At 31.5% G+C, this 18,953-nt stretch overlaps 3 protein-coding genes across 4 annotated transcripts; all 3 read left to right on the top strand.

The window, feature by feature from the left end:
* The first annotated feature begins 756 nt into the window (after positions 1-756).
* Positions 757-4,256, top strand: LOC132946848 (zinc finger MYM-type protein 1-like). Of its 2 annotated transcripts, XM_061016947.1 has the most exons (10): positions 757-1,379; positions 1,466-1,651; positions 1,738-1,981; positions 2,060-2,258; positions 2,378-2,413; positions 2,471-2,705; positions 2,782-3,034; positions 3,188-3,442; positions 3,552-3,811; positions 3,881-4,256. In XM_061016947.1, exons 1-10 carry the CDS (start codon positions 1,239-1,241, stop codon positions 4,232-4,234), a joined length of 2,163 nt encoding a protein of 720 aa, XP_060872930.1. In that variant the 5' UTR covers positions 757-1,238; the 3' UTR covers positions 4,235-4,256. The 2 variants fall into 2 exon arrangements, with proteins under 2 accessions (XP_060872930.1, XP_060872929.1); XM_061016946.1 differs by having other exon boundaries at positions 2,378-2,705.
* A 3,680-nt stretch (positions 4,257-7,936) lies between these two features.
* Positions 7,937-10,560, top strand: LOC132947063 (venom serine carboxypeptidase-like). Its single transcript, XM_061017241.1, has 2 exons — positions 7,937-9,005; positions 9,612-10,560. Exons 1-2 carry the CDS (start codon positions 8,240-8,242, stop codon positions 10,253-10,255), a joined length of 1,410 nt encoding a protein of 469 aa, XP_060873224.1. The 5' UTR covers positions 7,937-8,239; the 3' UTR covers positions 10,256-10,560.
* Positions 10,561-13,830: 3,270 nt separating this feature from the next.
* On the top strand, positions 13,831-18,574 carry LOC132947822 (ADP-ribosylation factor 1). The gene is made up of 5 exons (XM_061018050.1): positions 13,831-14,246; positions 16,274-16,422; positions 16,502-16,611; positions 16,793-16,918; positions 16,979-18,574. The coding sequence occupies exons 2-5, from the start codon at positions 16,275-16,277 to the stop codon at positions 17,141-17,143; spliced, it is 549 nt and encodes a 182-aa protein (XP_060874033.1). The 5' UTR covers positions 13,831-14,246; position 16,274; the 3' UTR covers positions 17,144-18,574.
* Positions 18,575-18,953: the final 379 nt, after the last annotated feature.

The following is an 18,953-nucleotide window of genomic DNA, read 5'->3' as shown; positions in this document are numbered from 1 at the left end:
ATTCAGACAAATCGGTCAAGCCTTCTTTTAGTTTTAGCCAGACTAACAAACAGCTTTTGATTTTTATTAATATAAGAGATAATAATTTGCTTTTAGAAATACTTGTACATTGATAAGAACTAAGACAATGTAACTGAAATATTGATTATGAAGAATTGTATTGGTAGGTAGAGATAATTTTGACATAGATGCTATTGAACCTATCTGAAATTTGAATTTTAACAAACTACTTTTTCCTATAATGTATAATAAATTATACACACGCTCATACAAGTAGCACTCATACAATTCCTGAAAGTTCTATTTTATGAGGAACATCTAGGAACACTCAAGACCCTCCCTCTCCACTCCATCCCCTTCATCAAACGTGAAGATGTCCCATTTTAATGTATGAAATGTGTTTAAAGAAACCATCTTTTACACCAAAAACCCATAAGTTGTTCACGTAATATAATGTCATCTGTGGGAGGGGGTGACTGCTGACCAAGAGCTTTTTGTTGTGATTTGCTTTTATATTTTCATATTTTCGTGCCTGATCATTACCTTACGTGTATTCCTATTAACCTTTAACAACGCTACTGCTGATAACACGTCTATGTGTTAGCCTGCCGTAGCTTTTCACTGCTCGCATGAGCACCTGCCAACAGTGGCGCAACTAGGGGGGTGCAAAAAGGTCTTTAGCACCCCCAAGTTAAAATTTAGCACCCCTTGTTTTTTATATCTAACTTTTATTATTTTATTGAAATACCATGAATGTTATGTTTTTAAATATTATGATAAATTTCCTGAAAAAATATTTAATTATTTGGTCGTAAGTCTTATAATATAATTCAATATAATTCATTCCATACACGGATATTCCCATAATATTGTTAGACAATTAACGATAAGGACGTTGCGGAGAAATATATTGCTTACGTGCTATTTTTAGCCAATAGGTCGTATCAAAAAGCACTATATCTCAATAGTATAATATTAAACTATATATTATAATATATATCATGTACACTGCGGTGGACTGCAATTATACTGGTAAACCCGCATGAGTTCTATTATAACGTTTTATTGGGTAAATCTTTATTAAACAATCTTTAATCTTACATTAATGATTAATATTCAGTCTTGTTTACCGTCAACTTTGAAGACGTGAAGTACTTATTCGAGTGTCTGTTGTGTTATTGCGTTAAGAAATTTACGATTTACTTGTTGGTTGTTAATATTTATTAAGATACTTTAAAATGTTCAGTTTATTTAAAAAACATACAAATGTAAACTTGCATGACCCAAGTGTGTCTTGTTCGTCGGGTACATCAAAAAATGACATAGGTGTTAATGATTTGGGAACTCTAAGTACTGGTCCTCGTCGTCCAGTTCTAGCAGTAAGTATCGCATAAATCTTAACCTAACTGTCCTAACTAAGTCGAAACACTAAATTCTAAACATATTATATTTATGTGCTATTTAGTCATATAAAAAAAGTCAATTTGGAAAACAATTAAGATCATTTCGTAGCCAATGGTTTAATGACTATGAGTGGTTAGAATATAGCATTGAGCGAAATGCTGCATTTTGTTATGTATGTCGGATTTTTAGTACAGGAAACTGTACCCAGGATGTATGGACTCATTCCGGATTTGATAATTGGCAAAAAGTAATATTATAAATAATTTACCAATGCAACTATTATTATTAAGATTAGCTTGGTCTATTTTAAATATTTAATATAATTTTTTTCAGTTTGGTACAAAAGTAAATGGTCATTTCTCTTCTAAAAACCATCTGACAAATGTAGAAAAAATGAATTCATATAAAAAAACAAAAGAAACGGGATCTGTAATAACTCAAATATCATCTTTCCATAAAGAAGAAGTGGCAAAAAATAGAAAATATATGTCTTACTTAATTGAAATTGTATTGTATTTAGCCAAGCAAGGTATTTCATACAGGGGACATGATGAAAAATGTGATTCTTTAAATCAAGGTAAAATTGTATAAAAAATTAAAAAATAATGATTTGTTCTGTGTGATTGATAACAATTAACTATGTATATTGTCTTAGGTAATTTTAAAGAATTATGCAATATTGTGTTTTCAAAATTTATACCAGATTTTGAAAATTTTTATAATAAAAAAAATAGTCAAACAAGTTGGAAAGTACAGGAAGAAATTATAGGAATCTGTGCAGATCTTGTTAGAGAGACAATTATTGACAATATTGTTAAGACTGGACATTTTGCTTTAATGGTGGATGAAGCCAGGTACAATAGTTTTTAATTTACTCATCTAAACAATCAGTATCATAATAAATATTTTATTTGTGTTCCGTATGTTAGTAGTTATTTTTGTTGTAATTGGTACTATATTTTTAACTTTATAGAAGCCATAAACAAGAGCAGTTATCTGTGTGTATTCGGTATGCAGTCGGTCTTGAATCTCATGAAAGGTTTTTACAGTTTGTTGATGTTTCCAGTGGACAAGACGCCAATAGTATTGTTGCTGCTATTTATCAATGTTTTGAAAATTTGAATATTAGTATGAACTCATTGCATATAGTAGCACAATCATATGATGGTGCTAGTGTGATGTCGGGTTGTCTCGGAGGTGTACAGGCCAAAATAAAAGAAAAATATCCAAATGCAATTTACACACATTGTATGGCACACAGGCTTAATTTAGTTGTAGTAGATATGTGTAAAGGAGTTAAGGTATAGAATGTTATAGAATGTTCAATTTTTAATAAATACTAATTATAACAATTATAACAAATTTAAATTATTTTAGTGTGCCCGAAATATATTTAATACACTGGAGATGCTGTATGTTCATTTTTCACGACCATCGAACTGTTCTAAGCTAATTTCAATACAGTCTAAATTAGAGTTAAGAAAAGGCAATGTACTTAGAATATGTGACACACGATGGGTATGCCGATTCAAAAATTGTGATGCAATGATTAAAAATTACCCTGCAATATTGAAGTTTTTAATAAATGAAGTTGAGGAACAAAATGATAAAGATGCAGTTGAGGCTATAGGTGAATTAATTACGATTAATTAATTAATTTAATTAAAAAATAATTCTATAAATTCATGTGTTGATAAATATAATATTATTGTTAATTCATATTTAAAATTGCTTACTATAGGTATTCATTTATATATTAAATATATATATTTTTTTTTTGCAGGTATTCTTAGCCAAATAAATAATTGTAACTTTTTGATTGGGGTAACATTATTGAAAGATGTTCTTTGTATAATTAACATGCTTAGTACTACACTGCAGTCAAAATCCGCTACTTTAGGAAAAGCAAAAGAAACCATTAATGGTGTTATAAAATCTTTTGAACAATTAAGATGTGAAGATGAGTTTTATAAATTTTGGAAAAAAATTGAATTGATGGCTGAAGAGTTTAATATAACTTTACAAATTAATCGATTAGGTATAGTTATTAGTTATAGTTATAATTTGTAAATAATTAGTAATTTATTTATTTATTGTTTTCATATATTTAAATGCTTCTAATTTATGCAAAAATAAAATTGATTTAGGATCAAAACGTAAAAGAACTCAACCTAAATATTTGAATAATTATCACCTACAAACTGTAACTGCAGATGAAGAAGTTGAACAAAATTTCTCATCAGTAAGCGATTTTTGGAAAATAACTGTATATTTTCCAATAATTGATACTGTGATTGCAAATCTAAAGTACAGATTTTCAGAAAAAAACTTATCAATGGCTTGTTCAGTTGATAACTTTATGAGTTTAAACTATGATGGGAGTCAAGAGTTCATCAATCATTATAAGGTAAGGTTAATATAAATTCAAAAGTAAATTTTAATCATTACTAAACACTAATTTATAATAATTGTATAGGATATTTTATGTGTAAAGATTGAAGTATTAAAAGCTGAAATGATGGTTATTAATAATTGCCTACCACCAAACTTTACACTAGAAGATTTGAAAGATAAAGTAAAAAAAGATTCCTTTCCAAATTTGTACAAACTTTTGCAAATTGCAATCACAATTCCAGTAAGCTCTGCTACTTGTGAGCGAAGTTTTTCGACAATGCGGCGGACAAAAAACTGGTTAAGATCAAGTATGCTTCAGCAAAGGTTTACCAATTTATCTTTGCTGAATATTGAAAAAGATTTATTAAATCAGCTTAACACTGAAACTATTTTAAATAAATATTGTATGAAACCTAGAAAAATTATGCTAATTTAAAATGTATTATATATATATATAAGTTATTTACTAACAAAATTATGAAATTATAATGTATCCTTATATTACTGAAATTTTAGTAAAAAAAAGTATTATAAATTTATTTTCTTTTATTTATGTGAAGTGTGTTAATATATGTTTTAAAATGTTGAGTTATCAAGCATTGCAGGCTTATGTGTAGGGGGTGTGGGGGGCGAAGCCCCCCACGGCTCTGTGGTGCATTCACATATTTAGCACCCCCTGTTTTAGAGGTCTAGTTGCGCCTATGCCTGCCAATGGTCATATACTCATATCTGACCAGATACCACACCAGCATTTATCGGATATACTACTTTAAAATTTAGAATGCAATTCACTGATAGGATTTTTAGATAGGTTATTGATGTATGTGCACTAAAAAGTGATCTTGAACAATTTCCACGAGGCGATTTGACGATAGTGGGAGAAAGAGGAATAACCTTAAGTGGAGGACAAAAAGCTAGAATTAATTTAGCGAGGCAAATATAAACTATAAGAAAGCTAACCATAATAATCTATTTAATAATTCTAAAAGATTTATTTCAGAGCTGTGTACAAACAAGCAGATATTTACTTACTTGATGATCCCCTTTCCGCTGTTGATGTTAAAGTTGGCAAGCATTTATTTAGTAAGTGCATTTTAGGTACCTACACTTAAGATTTTTCTAATTGTTTAAAGTTTAAACACATATAAGAATATTTTTTTTATTAATAGATTACCTTAAATCAAAAATATGTATTCTTATTACACACTACGTACAATATTAATCTGACGTTGATAAAATTGTTCTAATGGATAATGTATAATCTTTGGATAATTGGATAATATAATAACAACAATAGCGTATTAACATTAAATCTATATTGTTTATATTTATTTTTAGGGTAGTATAGAAACTGAAAGATCTTATCTTATCTTATCTTATCTAAAAATCTCCAATTATGACATTGCAAAATTACTTGGATTTTCAGAGGATACTAATATTGAAACAACTATATAATATACAAAATAATTAACACTATATATAGAATAAATGCATGCTAGGTATTATAATGACGACCTGGCGCCTTACATAAGCAATTTGAAAATTTAAAATATTATATACTTTAAAGAATATTATAGTTTATTATAATTTTATTTTATAAAAGAGTTATGATATAAATACTTATTAAGAGCATTTATTATACATTTTATACTTAAATAATTACCTAAAGGATGTTGTTCAAATTTTAAATGTAAAAATTTAATAAACATCATAATAACTGTTGTTTCTTGTACTACATTTCACATAAAAACGAATTTTAAATCATACATACATGATACATATTTATTTTATTATTTTAGTAGGTATACATTTGATGAAATTTTGATTATAACATTTTACTTATATATGTGATTAATCGTCGTTATTCATTAATATCATAATAATTTTCGAATAAAAAACATTGAGTTGTACAGTACCTATTGAATATATAGGAATATTCAAGGTTTGAGGTTAAGTTGCAGGTTATCGATTTATCGTACTGAAGTCTTTTTTTTCTTTAGAAGCACCCTGGCAATGATGGTTATATACTATTATATAGCACAGACGTATGACTATACTAAAAACCATGAGCATCATTCGCACCACGTTCAGTGTAAATAATTGTCCGTCTGTGTATTACAAATGTCGGGCGTGAATAAATTGACCAGTATCAATCGCATAACTGTATTTTGTGTCACATTTTCATGTTATATTATGTGATAAAAGTTTAGTTTGTGAATACTGCTCTGTTTATAGATTTATAGTTCTTATGTGTATGAATAAATATTATGATTTATAATCTCGTTTATAGAGCAAATGGGAATTTAGTTTAATATCAACTACCGTCCTACACACCTCTTATTTTTTGACCTGAATACCTGATAACGACTATTAAACAATATAATAATATAATATGTACGAAAAACATGTTACATTTAAAATATACAAAAATATATAAAAATGTATAAAATACGGTGAATATATTATAGGTGTATGTCGTTTTTAGTGTACCTGACTTTATGAACTAATTCGACTGAGATGAGCAATCAGCCTGTGGCACTTTGTACATTTTCGAACGTGGTTATAACTACTCTGTACACTTACCCGGTAGAACAATCTCTGAAATTTTAGTCTAAATCGGTTGAGCAATTTTTGACAATAATATTGTATAAGCTACAAACGTCAAACATGCATACATTTGTATTTAATACTATAGATTAATATTATAGGATGTACGCTTCACGTACCCTAGTCCCCTATATGTATACTATATTCTATATAATATACACGTTACAATATCGTATACGACGTTCGATCAAATTTGATCGAACTTTAATTACAAGTACCTAATACAGAAATTCTGGTTAGTCTTTATGACTATAGGACGTTCTATGATCATAGTAGGTATAGGTTATAATAATATATTATATAAATACTTTTTGCTTACAGCACATGATTATGATATTATATGCAGGAATGTGGAGTTGTTTAAATTATTAATTTTATTCAATGTCTATTAAATAAATACAATTTATACCTAGTATGTAAAATACATATAATTGTTAAACATATTTATAAAGACCTTTGGGTCGTTTAAATAATAAAGCCCCAGGGCATTTAAAAAAAAATGTCTATTTGAAGAATTACAATTTTTAAATCTGTTAATTAAAATGCATACAATTCGTATAAAAAAAGGTGGGAATGTGATTACCGCTCTGCTGTAAATTTAAGTGTCGTGTGGGTAACTGTAATAGATATTGTATTGAATTTGAACAATGATATAAAATAGAAGGAATCGTTTCCTAGTAAAACTGACGTATTTTAATTTTTTTTTTTTAAATGTTTATTTACGATTCTAAATTAGTTTTTAAATTCACTCGGAAATCCTTCCGCCGCAAACTTCAATTAAAGTAAAATATGTAATAAAAAAGCTTTCAATAAGTGTCGCCAGCACAAAAGTTCGAAAAAAGTAACATTTTCCTAATTTTTTTTACTAATGTAACAAATATCTAAGTAACAATAAAATCTAAATAAAAGCTGGCCCACATCGATTTAGCACCCCCTTCCTCACCCCACACTCACAAACCACCACTGAATGGGTACTTGCACTTAGTTCAGTAAATAATAAGCTTTGTACTGTATAACACGGTAAAAATTTCATATTTTCATTAGGCTATTAGTTATTACTAAATATTATAATTATTGTTGCTATTACCTATACTAATATAAGTAGTATAAGTCATAAACCCACAATGTTTTTAATTATAAAAGCAGTAAAAACAAATTTTTGAAAACGAAGTAAGGTAATAGATAGGTATAAATAATACATATTATTATTATAAAATATGTTATAAATGTGTAATGTGTATGCCTAATTTATGAGTCATATATCATACTATTATACTTCGAGCCCGATAGCGTAGCGTGGCGCGGTCTACGTGACGGTAAAGATTTTTCTAAACTGTTATCGCCGCGTGTATAAATTGTTACAGTGCAAACACAGACGAGGCGGGTCGTCTTAATAGAGTGACCTCTACCTCCACTATATTATATAGGACATAGGTTGTAGGTACATATTATTATATTAATATTATATACATCCTCAAATAATACGTTGTTCGACGGCGGCGGTCTAATCTACAGTGTAATAATAATTGAATACCTATAATAATATTATATAGGTACACAACAATTAATATATTATTTTATCGCGTTCGCGTTTTATCGGTTTTCACTTTTCAGTCGGCTGCCGAGTTCCGACGAGATTGAACGTTGTGGTTGTTCCTGCTGCAGTGGCGATAATAATAATAATAATTCACGTCTTTCGCCAAGCCGAATTCAGATCGCATAGTCAGATCATCCTATATTTTTATTATTAATATTATATAATATTGTATACAGCTTGTTCGCTTAAACGATACGTGTTTTTAATACCTTATAAATAGTTTCGTCTCTGGTCACGATGCGTTTAGTGGCGGCGATGTTAGCGTCACCGGTGCTGGCCGCGGTCCTCTGCTTGTTCGTCTGTAGTCGGACAATCGTGGCGGTGGCACCTGGTGGTGGCAGTAGCGATGGGGCTCTATACTTGACGCCCCTGATACAGGCAGGCCGGATCAAGGAGGCGCGGGCCGCGTGCAATGTGAAACCCCCGAAGGCGGCTGTCGAGAGCTACTCCGGTTACCTGACTGTGGACGAGAAGCACGGTTCCAACATGTTCTTCTGGTTCTTCCCGGCAATGAGCGGCGCCCCGGACGCACCCGTCATGCTGTGGCTGCAAGGCGGCCCGGGTGCGTCCAGCCTCTACGCCGTGTTCAACGAGCACGGCCCGTTCTCGGTGGCCAAGACCCATGGTCTCAAGCTGCGCAACCACACGTGGGTAGCCACACACTCAGTGATATACCTGGACAACCCGGTGGGCACAGGGTACAGCTTCACCGCCGATGACGAAGGTTACAGCGTCAACCAGGCATCCGTCGGTCGCAACGTGTACATTGCCTTGGTGCAGTTCTTCACGCTGTTCCACGAGTACCAGAACAATGATTTCTACGTGACCGGCGAGTCGTACGCGGGCAAGTACGTGCCAGCCGTGTCGTACTCCATCCACCTCAACAACCCCGGGGCCAAGGTCAAAATCAACCTCAAGGGGCTGGCCATCGGCAACGGTTTGGTTGACCCCATCAACCAGTTGATGTACAGCGAATACCTGTATCAGCACGGGTTCGTCGACGGTAACTATGTATATAACATATAGCCATTAGCCATATAGATAAGTCATTATTAGGGCTGAGAATTCGATGCACTGTAGAAAACTTTAAAAAATGCATTTAAGATGTTAAAGATATAAATCAAACTTTTAAAAATATAAAAAGTATCGAGGCTATTTGTAAAAGAAAAGGTGAGAAACCATATAACATATAATATGTTTTAATTAAAAACAAAAAATTTATATTTGTATTTATTTATAGGCAGAAACTTCTAAATAAATTTTTAAAAAACACAGCTATACGCCAATACAGACTGTAAAATATTAAATAATTTGTAAAATGTGGGAAAAAAAGGTTATTATTTTTAAAATGTTAAAAAAAAATAATGTAAAATGCGATAAAAAGAAAAAAATTCCCTTAATTATGTAAATAATTAAAGATTCATTAACATTAAGTTCATTGTTACATAATTCATACTTTGCGCTAGGAAAACTATGCCAATATATAAGGCATAAGTTTAAAAAAAACGTCTACAAATTCACAGCCCTACTCATTATCGTGACGTGACTATATGACGATAAGCATGGCGTTACTTGTAGTATAATATTATTTTATAATATGTTGTCGTAGAGTACGGTAAACAAGAGTTGGAAGAACTGGAGAGCACGGCCCGCGTCCAAATCCTCCGCAATGACTTCGAAGGCGCTTTCCGGTCTTTCGACAAACTACTGAACGGCGACATCTATCCATATCCGTCACTGTTCCAGAACCTGACTGGAATGCAGTACTACTTCAACATGCTGTGGGACCGGGACCCGACGCCGTACGGTGACTGGGAGAAGTACGTGCAAGAGCCGTTCATGCGGGAAGCACTGCACGTGGGCCAGCGACCGCTAAATAACGGCACACTGGTCGAACGCCACCTGTCCAATGACATGATGCAGTCGGTGGGCTCGTGGTTGGCCACCCTGCTGGACGCCGGCCAGTACCGAGTTCTGTTGTACTCCGGACAGCTGGACATCATCGTGCCTTACCGGGGCACGATGAACATGGCACAGTCACTGAAGTGGTCGGGCGCGGAGAGGTTCCATAACGCGACGCGAACCATTTGGCGGGTGGGCCACGAAAACGCGACCGTCGTGGCTGGTTACGCGACCACGGCCGGTCCGCTGACCGTGTTGCTGGTCAGGGACGCCGGTCACATGGTACCGGCAGACCAGCCAATCTGGGGCCTAGACCTGATCAACCGATTCACGACTGGCAAACCGTTTTGACCAAACAACAAGTTCGACGAGTTCATGACAATAATAATATTATAATATTTTATGTTGTTTCATGTTCCCACAATAATAATTATTGTTATGCATTTAACCGTCGAGGCTAGAATATTTTTATACCTATTTAAATTTTAATTGGCATTAGCTGCCGATAAATATATGTTATAATTTGTAACCTTCGGCGTCGGATTCATTAATTATAATAGTATTGTACGTATTTGTATTCGATCTATATATAATTATATAGTATAAACCTATCTAATGATATAATAATAATAATAAATTAATAACAATATTTTATACAGCTGTGTTTACGCCTGTTATTTAATTGAAAATTAATCGGTTTTTGTGTCGAATGGTATTCAATCCAAGTCATTGTACCATTATTATAGGTAAGTACATTGGTCCATAGTTATGTTCCCCGACCACTGCAATACCGTAATACGCCATTATTTGAGCCTCGGTCAAAAGTCAAAAGTTCATCACTGCAGTATAACATACTATGTTGATAATGATATGAGAACTATTGACTGTATTGACTATTTGACTCTATTCGTACAGTGCCTATTCTATTGTGGCGACTATTATAAATTATAATTTATACTATTATAAATTATAATAGTCGACACAATGATGATAATATGCAATGAGACAATATAATATAATATCTAACACGAGTAAACATCATAGTAATATAATATAATATGAGAACACCACACTCCCATATTCGCATGGGTTTTCTCCGACTTAAACGTACGCCATGACGGCATGACAAAATTGTGTTTAGCCATTCTAATTTTGTGTAGTAAATTATTATTACTACTATAGAGTGAATTTAACTATTAAGTAATAATAGTATATAACTTAGAGCTATTTAATCTGTCTCTTCGGTTTTTTACGATATTTTAGTTTTTATCGAGTTATGGAAATTTTTTAATTTTTATATTTTACATACTCATAAGTCATAATACTTGTTTAAAATTTTTAATATAGTAAAAAACTCATGAGTCAACACAACATGTCGGTACGTCGTCACTCTTGGAATTATGGTGAACACGTCGTATATATATTTTAGATATTGGATGTATAATGTAGGTATTCAATGAATTAAGAAGCTTGTTAGATGTTTACCTAGTCGTGCCAAAAGTGTTGTGCCTATATTTATTGATCATGGCTCATTAAATAAAAATCTCACCAAGACCAATGTCACGCATAATTAAAGACATTGGTGTTTATCGGAGAAGGAAGATAAGAGGACGATATATGACTATATGAGGACGTTACTCAACTGCATATTATCTGATAGCAGGGAGTGAAAGCACGTGCGTTTAATTACTAAAATGATATTTTAAAAAAGGTAATGGTATCTTGTTTGTAGGAAAGCACTCGATTCATTTCAGCAATATATTCAATGCCTGCACCGCTGCACATAAAGCAAAAACAATACAACAAATATTAATTCAACCTACCTATACTGTATTACTATTAGTAAAATATGTTACTTTAATAGCACTATAAATATTTCATAACATAACATATTAAGTAAAATAATAGCTAACATACCGACTTCACTCAGAATCGTTTTTCGTATGCCATTATATTATAATGTAATTAAATACAAATTTAACCAATTTCACGTTACAGTGAGCCCACACGTCACCTAATGTACCTAAAGCAGAGCGGTGAAGGTACCCACTAACCACTAACCCACCTTTTTTACTTTTGACACAAGGCCAAAAGTACCAACTATATTCACTTTCCAACCAGAAAAAAATATTGAAGTTGAAAATTTAAGCAGTTTCAGTGCTTCGAATTCCAAAAGGTGATGACAGACTCAAAATTTGGACGAACTTAGATAACTATTTCAACGTAAAAATTGATGTTTACTATTTTTTTGTAATTTAAAAATCTTTTTCGTCGTGTTCTAGGGTACTTGAACATTTTAACGTTTAGCTACCATTATATTTTATACACACAATGATATTTTCAAATGTTTTAGGTAAAAATAATTAATTTTTACCGATTTTAACCTTCCGTATTACTAATAGTAAAATAAATTACTTCGATAGCAATATAAATATATCATAATAATGATATCAGTATTCAGTAATAGGTAGGTACATATTTATATAGTTTAATACAACTTTGATCACATATTCATGTCTGAATGTCTAATAGGTAACTAATAAGTAATAAGTAGGTACCTCATAGGCAATAGCAAACGAACGACACGCCTTCATTCGTCGGTACGTTAGACATGAATTTATACGTATATTCATGGTTAAGACTTGGTACTGTGAAAAAATTAAATAATAATTATTATTATGTTCGTACATTTTTCAAAACTCATATAACATGAATTTTTCCAGAGATGAGACCTTGACCAATGATTTCGTTTTTCAAAAAAACCCCAGAAATTCTGACTAAATCGGTGGGGACACGAACGCGGCATTTACAATTATTGCTCTGTAGTCTGTACTAATAGCATTTTAATACCTACTTCATAAAAGTACAAATATTTCTTAAAAAAAATTGCTCTCATGTTTATAATATATTTAAAACCTTTTATTTTACTAGCCCTCCATATGAGCACTTCCGTAGAAATAATAATTCCTGATTGCCCCTGTTTATAAATCGTAATGAATAAATTAACTATTGTCATATAAAACAGTTGTGTTTTGATTATGATTTCAAATAATTTTGCCGCCGAAAAAATTTTTTTATACACAAGCGGTACCCCCGCCCCACATACTAACGCTTACACAATCACTGATTCAACGTCGAAACATAAAAGGAATATTATTATATTATAATCTATCAAGAAATTAAAAAACAAACACAACTCATATAATAATAATGATATTAATATGTTATATAAATATAATTAGCGATAGCTAAAAAAGTATTATTTATTTCATCTCCGCTTGAAAACAAATTATTTAAATTGTTTGTTTCCGTCCAAAAACGTCGCGTCACCGCCACTGACGGTTACGACTTACGAAATACGAACTTACGTGGGCATTATATTATAATAACTGCGACTGCGCCGGTGCGGCGGTGCCCGGCTATCGGTCGCCCACAATGCTGTACCATAGAGTTGACTCTATGCGCAGCTTATCACCCGTCATGAAAACAACTGAGCAACCTATCGGTCACCGGACTAAACATTGTCTAGTCACCGCGATCTGCGGTAGATTTAAATGGGCATAGCGCCATAGCGTCGCGGTCGGTGATTATCAGCTGCTGGTGTCCGGGTACCGTGGTGGTGGTAACCACGTAACGAGTAACGACACACCGGACCGGCGGTACAAGGTGTTACCAATCCACACGCGGGCCCACTGACTGCCGCGACTCGCGGGCGGGCCCGTCGGCCACTCGTCGTGGAATACCTTGGCCGCGGGGCCAGGGCCGGGGCGCGAAAACGACGACGACGACGACCGGCCGATTTCATGGCAGAAACGGCGGTCGGTCACATGACGCCGGCGGACCAATGGTGGGCGCGGGCCAGGAACAATCGTGCTCTATACGTGGCACGCATGTAGAAACCGCAGGAGCGGCGAGAGAGAGAAAAAGTAAATAAATGAAATACAAAAAAAAAGTAAAATAATAGAGAGAAATACCGAGTCGTCAAGAGAGGAACCCGTACGCCGCCGCCATCTTATCCTATAATCGGTTAAATATATATATATAATTATAATACATGTAATATATTATATATAACATATATATATATATATATATATAAAAGTGTGTATGTAGATACGCATACGTTTATATAGATAATTATTGTATTCGTTACTCGCGTCGTGATAATATTATTATATCGTTTTTCGATTTGATCCGGCCGTGTCAGTCTGTGTCGTCTTGCGTTTTTATCAAACTCTTTTACCGTCGACGCGCCCCGTTCCATACACACGCACATCTCGACCTGCCGTTCGTCGTCTTCGTCCATTCTCGTTCAACCGCTTTGACCTACGTCCGACATCGAGTAAGTACCTACCACACCGACACCGACAACGACCCACCAACACCCGTGTAACGAAAACGATATGCGGCTTGACCGTGTCTCGGAGTTTGCAGCCGGATTTTTCGGCTCGCCTGTAATGTCGCCGTGGCCGGCTGCCGTGTGCGTGCTCGACCGCGGCCGGCTGCTGCCTACGTGTGCGGTTTCCCGTCCGCCCTGACGCCCGAACCGTAAGTCGGACGGTGGTGTTTCGTGGGTTTTGACGGATATGACGTGTCGTCCTACACGACTCATTTTCTCCGGGTGTCTCACCGACACCCGTCTTCGAGTTCCCAAGTCGGCGATATAGTTTTGTGCGGTTTGTCCTATTTCTGTAGAGACTCGAAACCTGGATCATCGCCCTCGAGATCTATAGTGAAATACAGAGGTATTAAAGACCTATAATTATATGTGTACGTACTTGACCCCAAAACCCTTCTAGATAGTGGATGGGATATGTGGCAAAAATGTATTTGTTCGACAGAGTGAAATGTCTGTTTGTAGAGCGTTTTCATAATATGCAATCACCTGACAATATCGTCATTTTTGTAAGATTGGTTTGATCTTCAAATTATAGTAAAATTAATTACGCATTCAGTTCATAATCGTCACAAAAATCCTTCTGAAGATCAGTTGTTTTCATACTCTTTGTACCAAGTTCAAACATATTTATTAAACACCGTAGACACTTTCACTGTTTATACATTCTATACTTTTCCTAAAAATATATACCTATTGTTGATAATCAATAAATTGTTACATCCTGTATTTGATTATTTTGTTAGTCTATTTATGCTTTGTTCACCGTCAAATTGAATGAACGTTCTTATATCAGAATGTGGTGATATTTAAATTATTCTACATAGTAGAGAACTTGTCGAGAATAATTTAAATAGGTTTAGGTATGGTAGATACATTATGCTATTAAACTAAATTACTTAATCGATCATGTTTCTTGTTAATAAAAAATGTAAGTTCTATTATAGCCTGTACTAACAAATTTTATTGAATATAATTAGTACCTAGTTGCGGTTTATTCTTTGAGAATAAATACCCCGTTAGTATTAGAAAACTATTGATTTTCTATTAATAATTTAAAGAAGAAAATGTGTGCAACAGGTATTTATTATGATTCTTTGTGTTTCTTTTAATATTTTTAATTGGATACAATTTAATTGTTTTATCGTATTGATACCTAATATATTTTGTTTTTATTTAAGCTATGGCAAACTACTCCAACTTATCTATTTATTGATCAAAGTTCCTACCATATGGTATTTAGTTTTTTAATTTAATTATTAACATTTAATACTAATTGTTAACATCTGATTTGTTTACTATGAAGTTGATCTTTAAATATTTAGATGCTTCAAAACTCTTTATTTGAATCTAAATTATAACATTCTAATACGATAATAAGCATTATTAGAATTTATATAAAAACAAAAGAAACTTTAAAATTTCATATATTTATAATACCTAACCAACATACAACATTGCTTATCTTGTTAAACAACAATAATAATAACAATTAAGAAATTATTTTTTTTTGATAAAATATTTAAAAGAAAGTTTACTATAATAATTATAGTATAATGACATTCTTAATTATTTATTACTGACAGATAATTGTTATCAATTGATAAGATAATTCTGAATTTTGCATTTTTATGACTAGTATAAAACTTAATTTTTTTTTTAAATCATTGGTTTATTTTACATCAGTTGTATGTATTTATCTTCATTGTATAATAAATAGTTAATCAAATATTAGTTTAATAATTAAACTTTAATTTTATTAGAATTTTTTAATTTGTTAAAATAAGGTTAACCTTATAAATCAAAATTATGTTGGTGAATTCAGTTGTATTTTAATGGGAGTGGTCTGAAAAATTATCTTGCTTTGACCATCTGGGTACATACATTTTTACATATGTTTTACTGTTAAATTAAGAGTAATTCTCTAAAAATTAACTTTGTATATTGATTTTAATAAAAAAATTATTTTTTAGAATGGGGAATGTTTTTGCAAATCTGTTCAAAAATTTATTTGGCAAAAAGGAGATGAGAATACTTATGGTAGGATTAGATGCAGCTGGTAAAACAACAATTTTATACAAATTGAAATTAGGTGAAATTGTTACCACCATACCGACTATTGGTAAGATATTTTTCTATTAACTGACTTAATTTATTATTATTTATGAAATATTTTTATGCAATGACTGCTATTGTTTTAGGTTTCAACGTGGAAACTGTCGAGTACAAAAACATCAGTTTCACAGTGTGGGATGTTGGTGGACAGGATAAAATCCGACCACTTTGGAGGCATTATTTCCAAAACACACAGGCATGTATTTTAATTTTTTTGTATACCTAAATATATTATTATTAAAATATAGTATTGTGTAAACAGAACTGTTAAAACTATTTAAATCAGAAACTTATTTAGTGGAATAAATATATTCACACATTTGAAAAAATAAAAATTATGTTCACAAATAATATTGTAATTGTTGAATTTGATGCAGGGTTTGATTTTCGTAGTAGACAGTAATGATAAAGAACGTATTTTCGAAGCTAAAGAAGAGTTAATGAGAATGCTTGGTGAAGACGAGCTTAGAGACGCCGTATTATTGATATTCGCTAATAAACAAGTAAATATAAATATAATCATAATAAAAATTATATATTTTAATATTGCGTTATAATTTTAGGATTTGCCTAATGCCATGAATGCATCTGAAATTACTGATAAACTAAGCTTACACACGCTACGCAATCGTAACTGGTATATTCAAGCAACGTGCGCAACTAGTGGTGATGGTTTATATGAAGGTCTTGACTGGCTGTCAAATCAATTGAAAAATGCCAACCGTTAACCGACTCCAAACTACATTATTATTATTATAAATATTTAAATAATAAAAAATAAAACTTTATTTGTAATTCGTGAAAACAAACTTAAGCATAATATATTATATATATATATAGCAGACTAAAGAAATTTTTTTTACTCGCCATCAAAATTAATATTGTCAAATGTGTTCTTTTAGTTAAACCATTAGTTCTCTGTCCACAGTTGTAATTAATTCCTTAATAAGTTTTATCATCAAGTTCAATGATCAAAACTATTTTTATGAACCGTTTGACTAATATTAATTTTCAATATTAAAAACTTATATAAAATCATAAAAAAAACCACAAATACATAATTACTAATTACTATAATTGTATCTTTCCTCTAAACGAAATATTTTATAACTTATATTTTGTCTGAATTTTGTAATGCAGAAAAAATAATTGTTATGTTGATTTCCCCACATTTTTATTATTTTAGCTTTATTTTGAAATTTTATTATTAGCTTAAAAACACATTTTTTTTTAGTGTATACATTTTTTTATATAAAAGTTACATACCCAAACCGCTATATAAAAAATAAATATGTATAATTTTTTTTCTTTTTAAGTTATACAAAAGCTGAATTTTTTTGTAAATAAAATTTACTATTTATATTACTATTTAAAGTTTAAACAACACGTTTGAATTTGTTTTATAACTTCGGTTTAATATGCCCTGTTCATCTGGTTATAAATTGTACATTACCGATAAACGTAGTTATTCAATTGTTATAAAACTAAAAGTTCATAGTAAATTCAAAAACAAAGAGAAGTTTTATCCATATTCATTTAATTTTGGACTCTAAATATCTGATATTAAGTCAACCGTTAGTGTAATATTTTGTTTAATATTAAAATAAGTATATAACTAGACATTCCATTTATGTTAACGTTCAAAAAGTGAAAGTCTGTTGTTTCACTGACATTTTTCTTGTCTGCCCTTAACAAATGTGCAGTGTTTGTTGTATTTGGTGTTTGTGTCTTAATTTGTTTCTTTCACTTTATTAACTGGTTAGAAATGTTTTTATTTCTTAGTCATCTGATTGAGACTGAAAACCAAGACCTACACTCAGTTGTTGCTAATATTATTATTATTAATTTTAATTAATAATTTTTGCTATTCTTAATTCTTGTCCATCGGTTATTATATTAGCATAAATCTTGTGAAAGAAAAAAAACTCGTAATATTATTGTATTTCTAATAAATTTTAAAAATACATGTAAATATATACTTTTTTTTATATGTATATTATATACTGGATATCGTTTCATTTAATGACAACCAATTTTTTTATTAATGTCAGATAATCTTCACCAAACAGATCGAACGAATGTGTTTTAACTTTTCAATTCTTGTTATTATTTTATGTTTTATATTATTCATTATACACTGCTGCTATTGGTTATTATTATTGTGCTATATTAGTCAATCAATTAATGCAGTATTTTTAATTCTAGTTAATCCACTGATTTATTGAATATAGCATTCAAGTTTAATTGCCCAAAAATGTCAAACGATTATTATAAGACTATTAACAATCTTAAGAAATGTATGTGAACAAAGATGGCATTAAACAATGGGGAAAAAAATATTTTGTTTACAATGTACAAATATAAACATCTTTGACACACACACACACTTGTTTTGGCATGCTTTTAGACCATGAATCGCATTCAAACAGCATAAAGTATTAATTAGCATTTAAATATAAAGAACAAATATTTGTGTTTCAATTAATAGTCAAGACATCAAGAGAAAACAGCAGCAATGTCTTCATTTTAAATGTCTAT

This window comes from Metopolophium dirhodum, chromosome 6 (genome assembly GCF_019925205.1).
Source record: "Metopolophium dirhodum isolate CAU chromosome 6, ASM1992520v1, whole genome shotgun sequence".
In the NCBI taxonomy this organism is placed as follows: Eukaryota; Metazoa; Arthropoda; class Insecta; order Hemiptera; family Aphididae; genus Metopolophium; species Metopolophium dirhodum.
Note: the sequence above shows the minus strand (reverse complement) of the source record. Positions and strands in the feature narration are given on the sequence as shown.

What these genes read in the sequence shown, in the direction of transcription:
- LOC132947822 (XM_061018050.1), top strand. Translation starts at nt 16,275, where the DNA reads ATGGGGAATGTTTTTGCAAATCTGTTCAAAAATTTATTTGGCAAAAAG. An exon ending in ATTATTTCCAAAACACACAG is followed by an intron (nt 16,612 to 16,792) that starts GCATGTATTTTA and finishes AATTTGATGCAG; the next exon opens with GGTTTGATTTTCGTAGTAGA. An exon ending in TGATATTCGCTAATAAACAA is followed by an intron (nt 16,919 to 16,978) that starts GTAAATATAAAT and finishes TTATAATTTTAG; the next exon opens with GATTTGCCTAATGCCATGAA.
- LOC132946848 (XM_061016946.1), top strand. Translation starts at nt 1,239, where the DNA reads ATGTTCAGTTTATTTAAAAAACATACAAATGTAAACTTGCATGACCCA. An exon ending in GATTTGATAATTGGCAAAAA is followed by an intron (nt 1,652 to 1,737) that starts GTAATATTATAA and finishes AATTTTTTTCAG; the next exon opens with TTTGGTACAAAAGTAAATGG. An exon ending in AGATGCAGTTGAGGCTATAG is followed by an intron (nt 3,035 to 3,187) that starts GTGAATTAATTA and finishes TTTTTTTTGCAG; the next exon opens with GTATTCTTAGCCAAATAAAT.
- LOC132947063 (XM_061017241.1), top strand. Translation starts at nt 8,240, where the DNA reads ATGCGTTTAGTGGCGGCGATGTTAGCGTCACCGGTGCTGGCCGCGGTC. An exon ending in TCAGCACGGGTTCGTCGACG is followed by an intron (nt 9,006 to 9,611) that starts GTAACTATGTAT and finishes ATGTTGTCGTAG; the next exon opens with AGTACGGTAAACAAGAGTTG.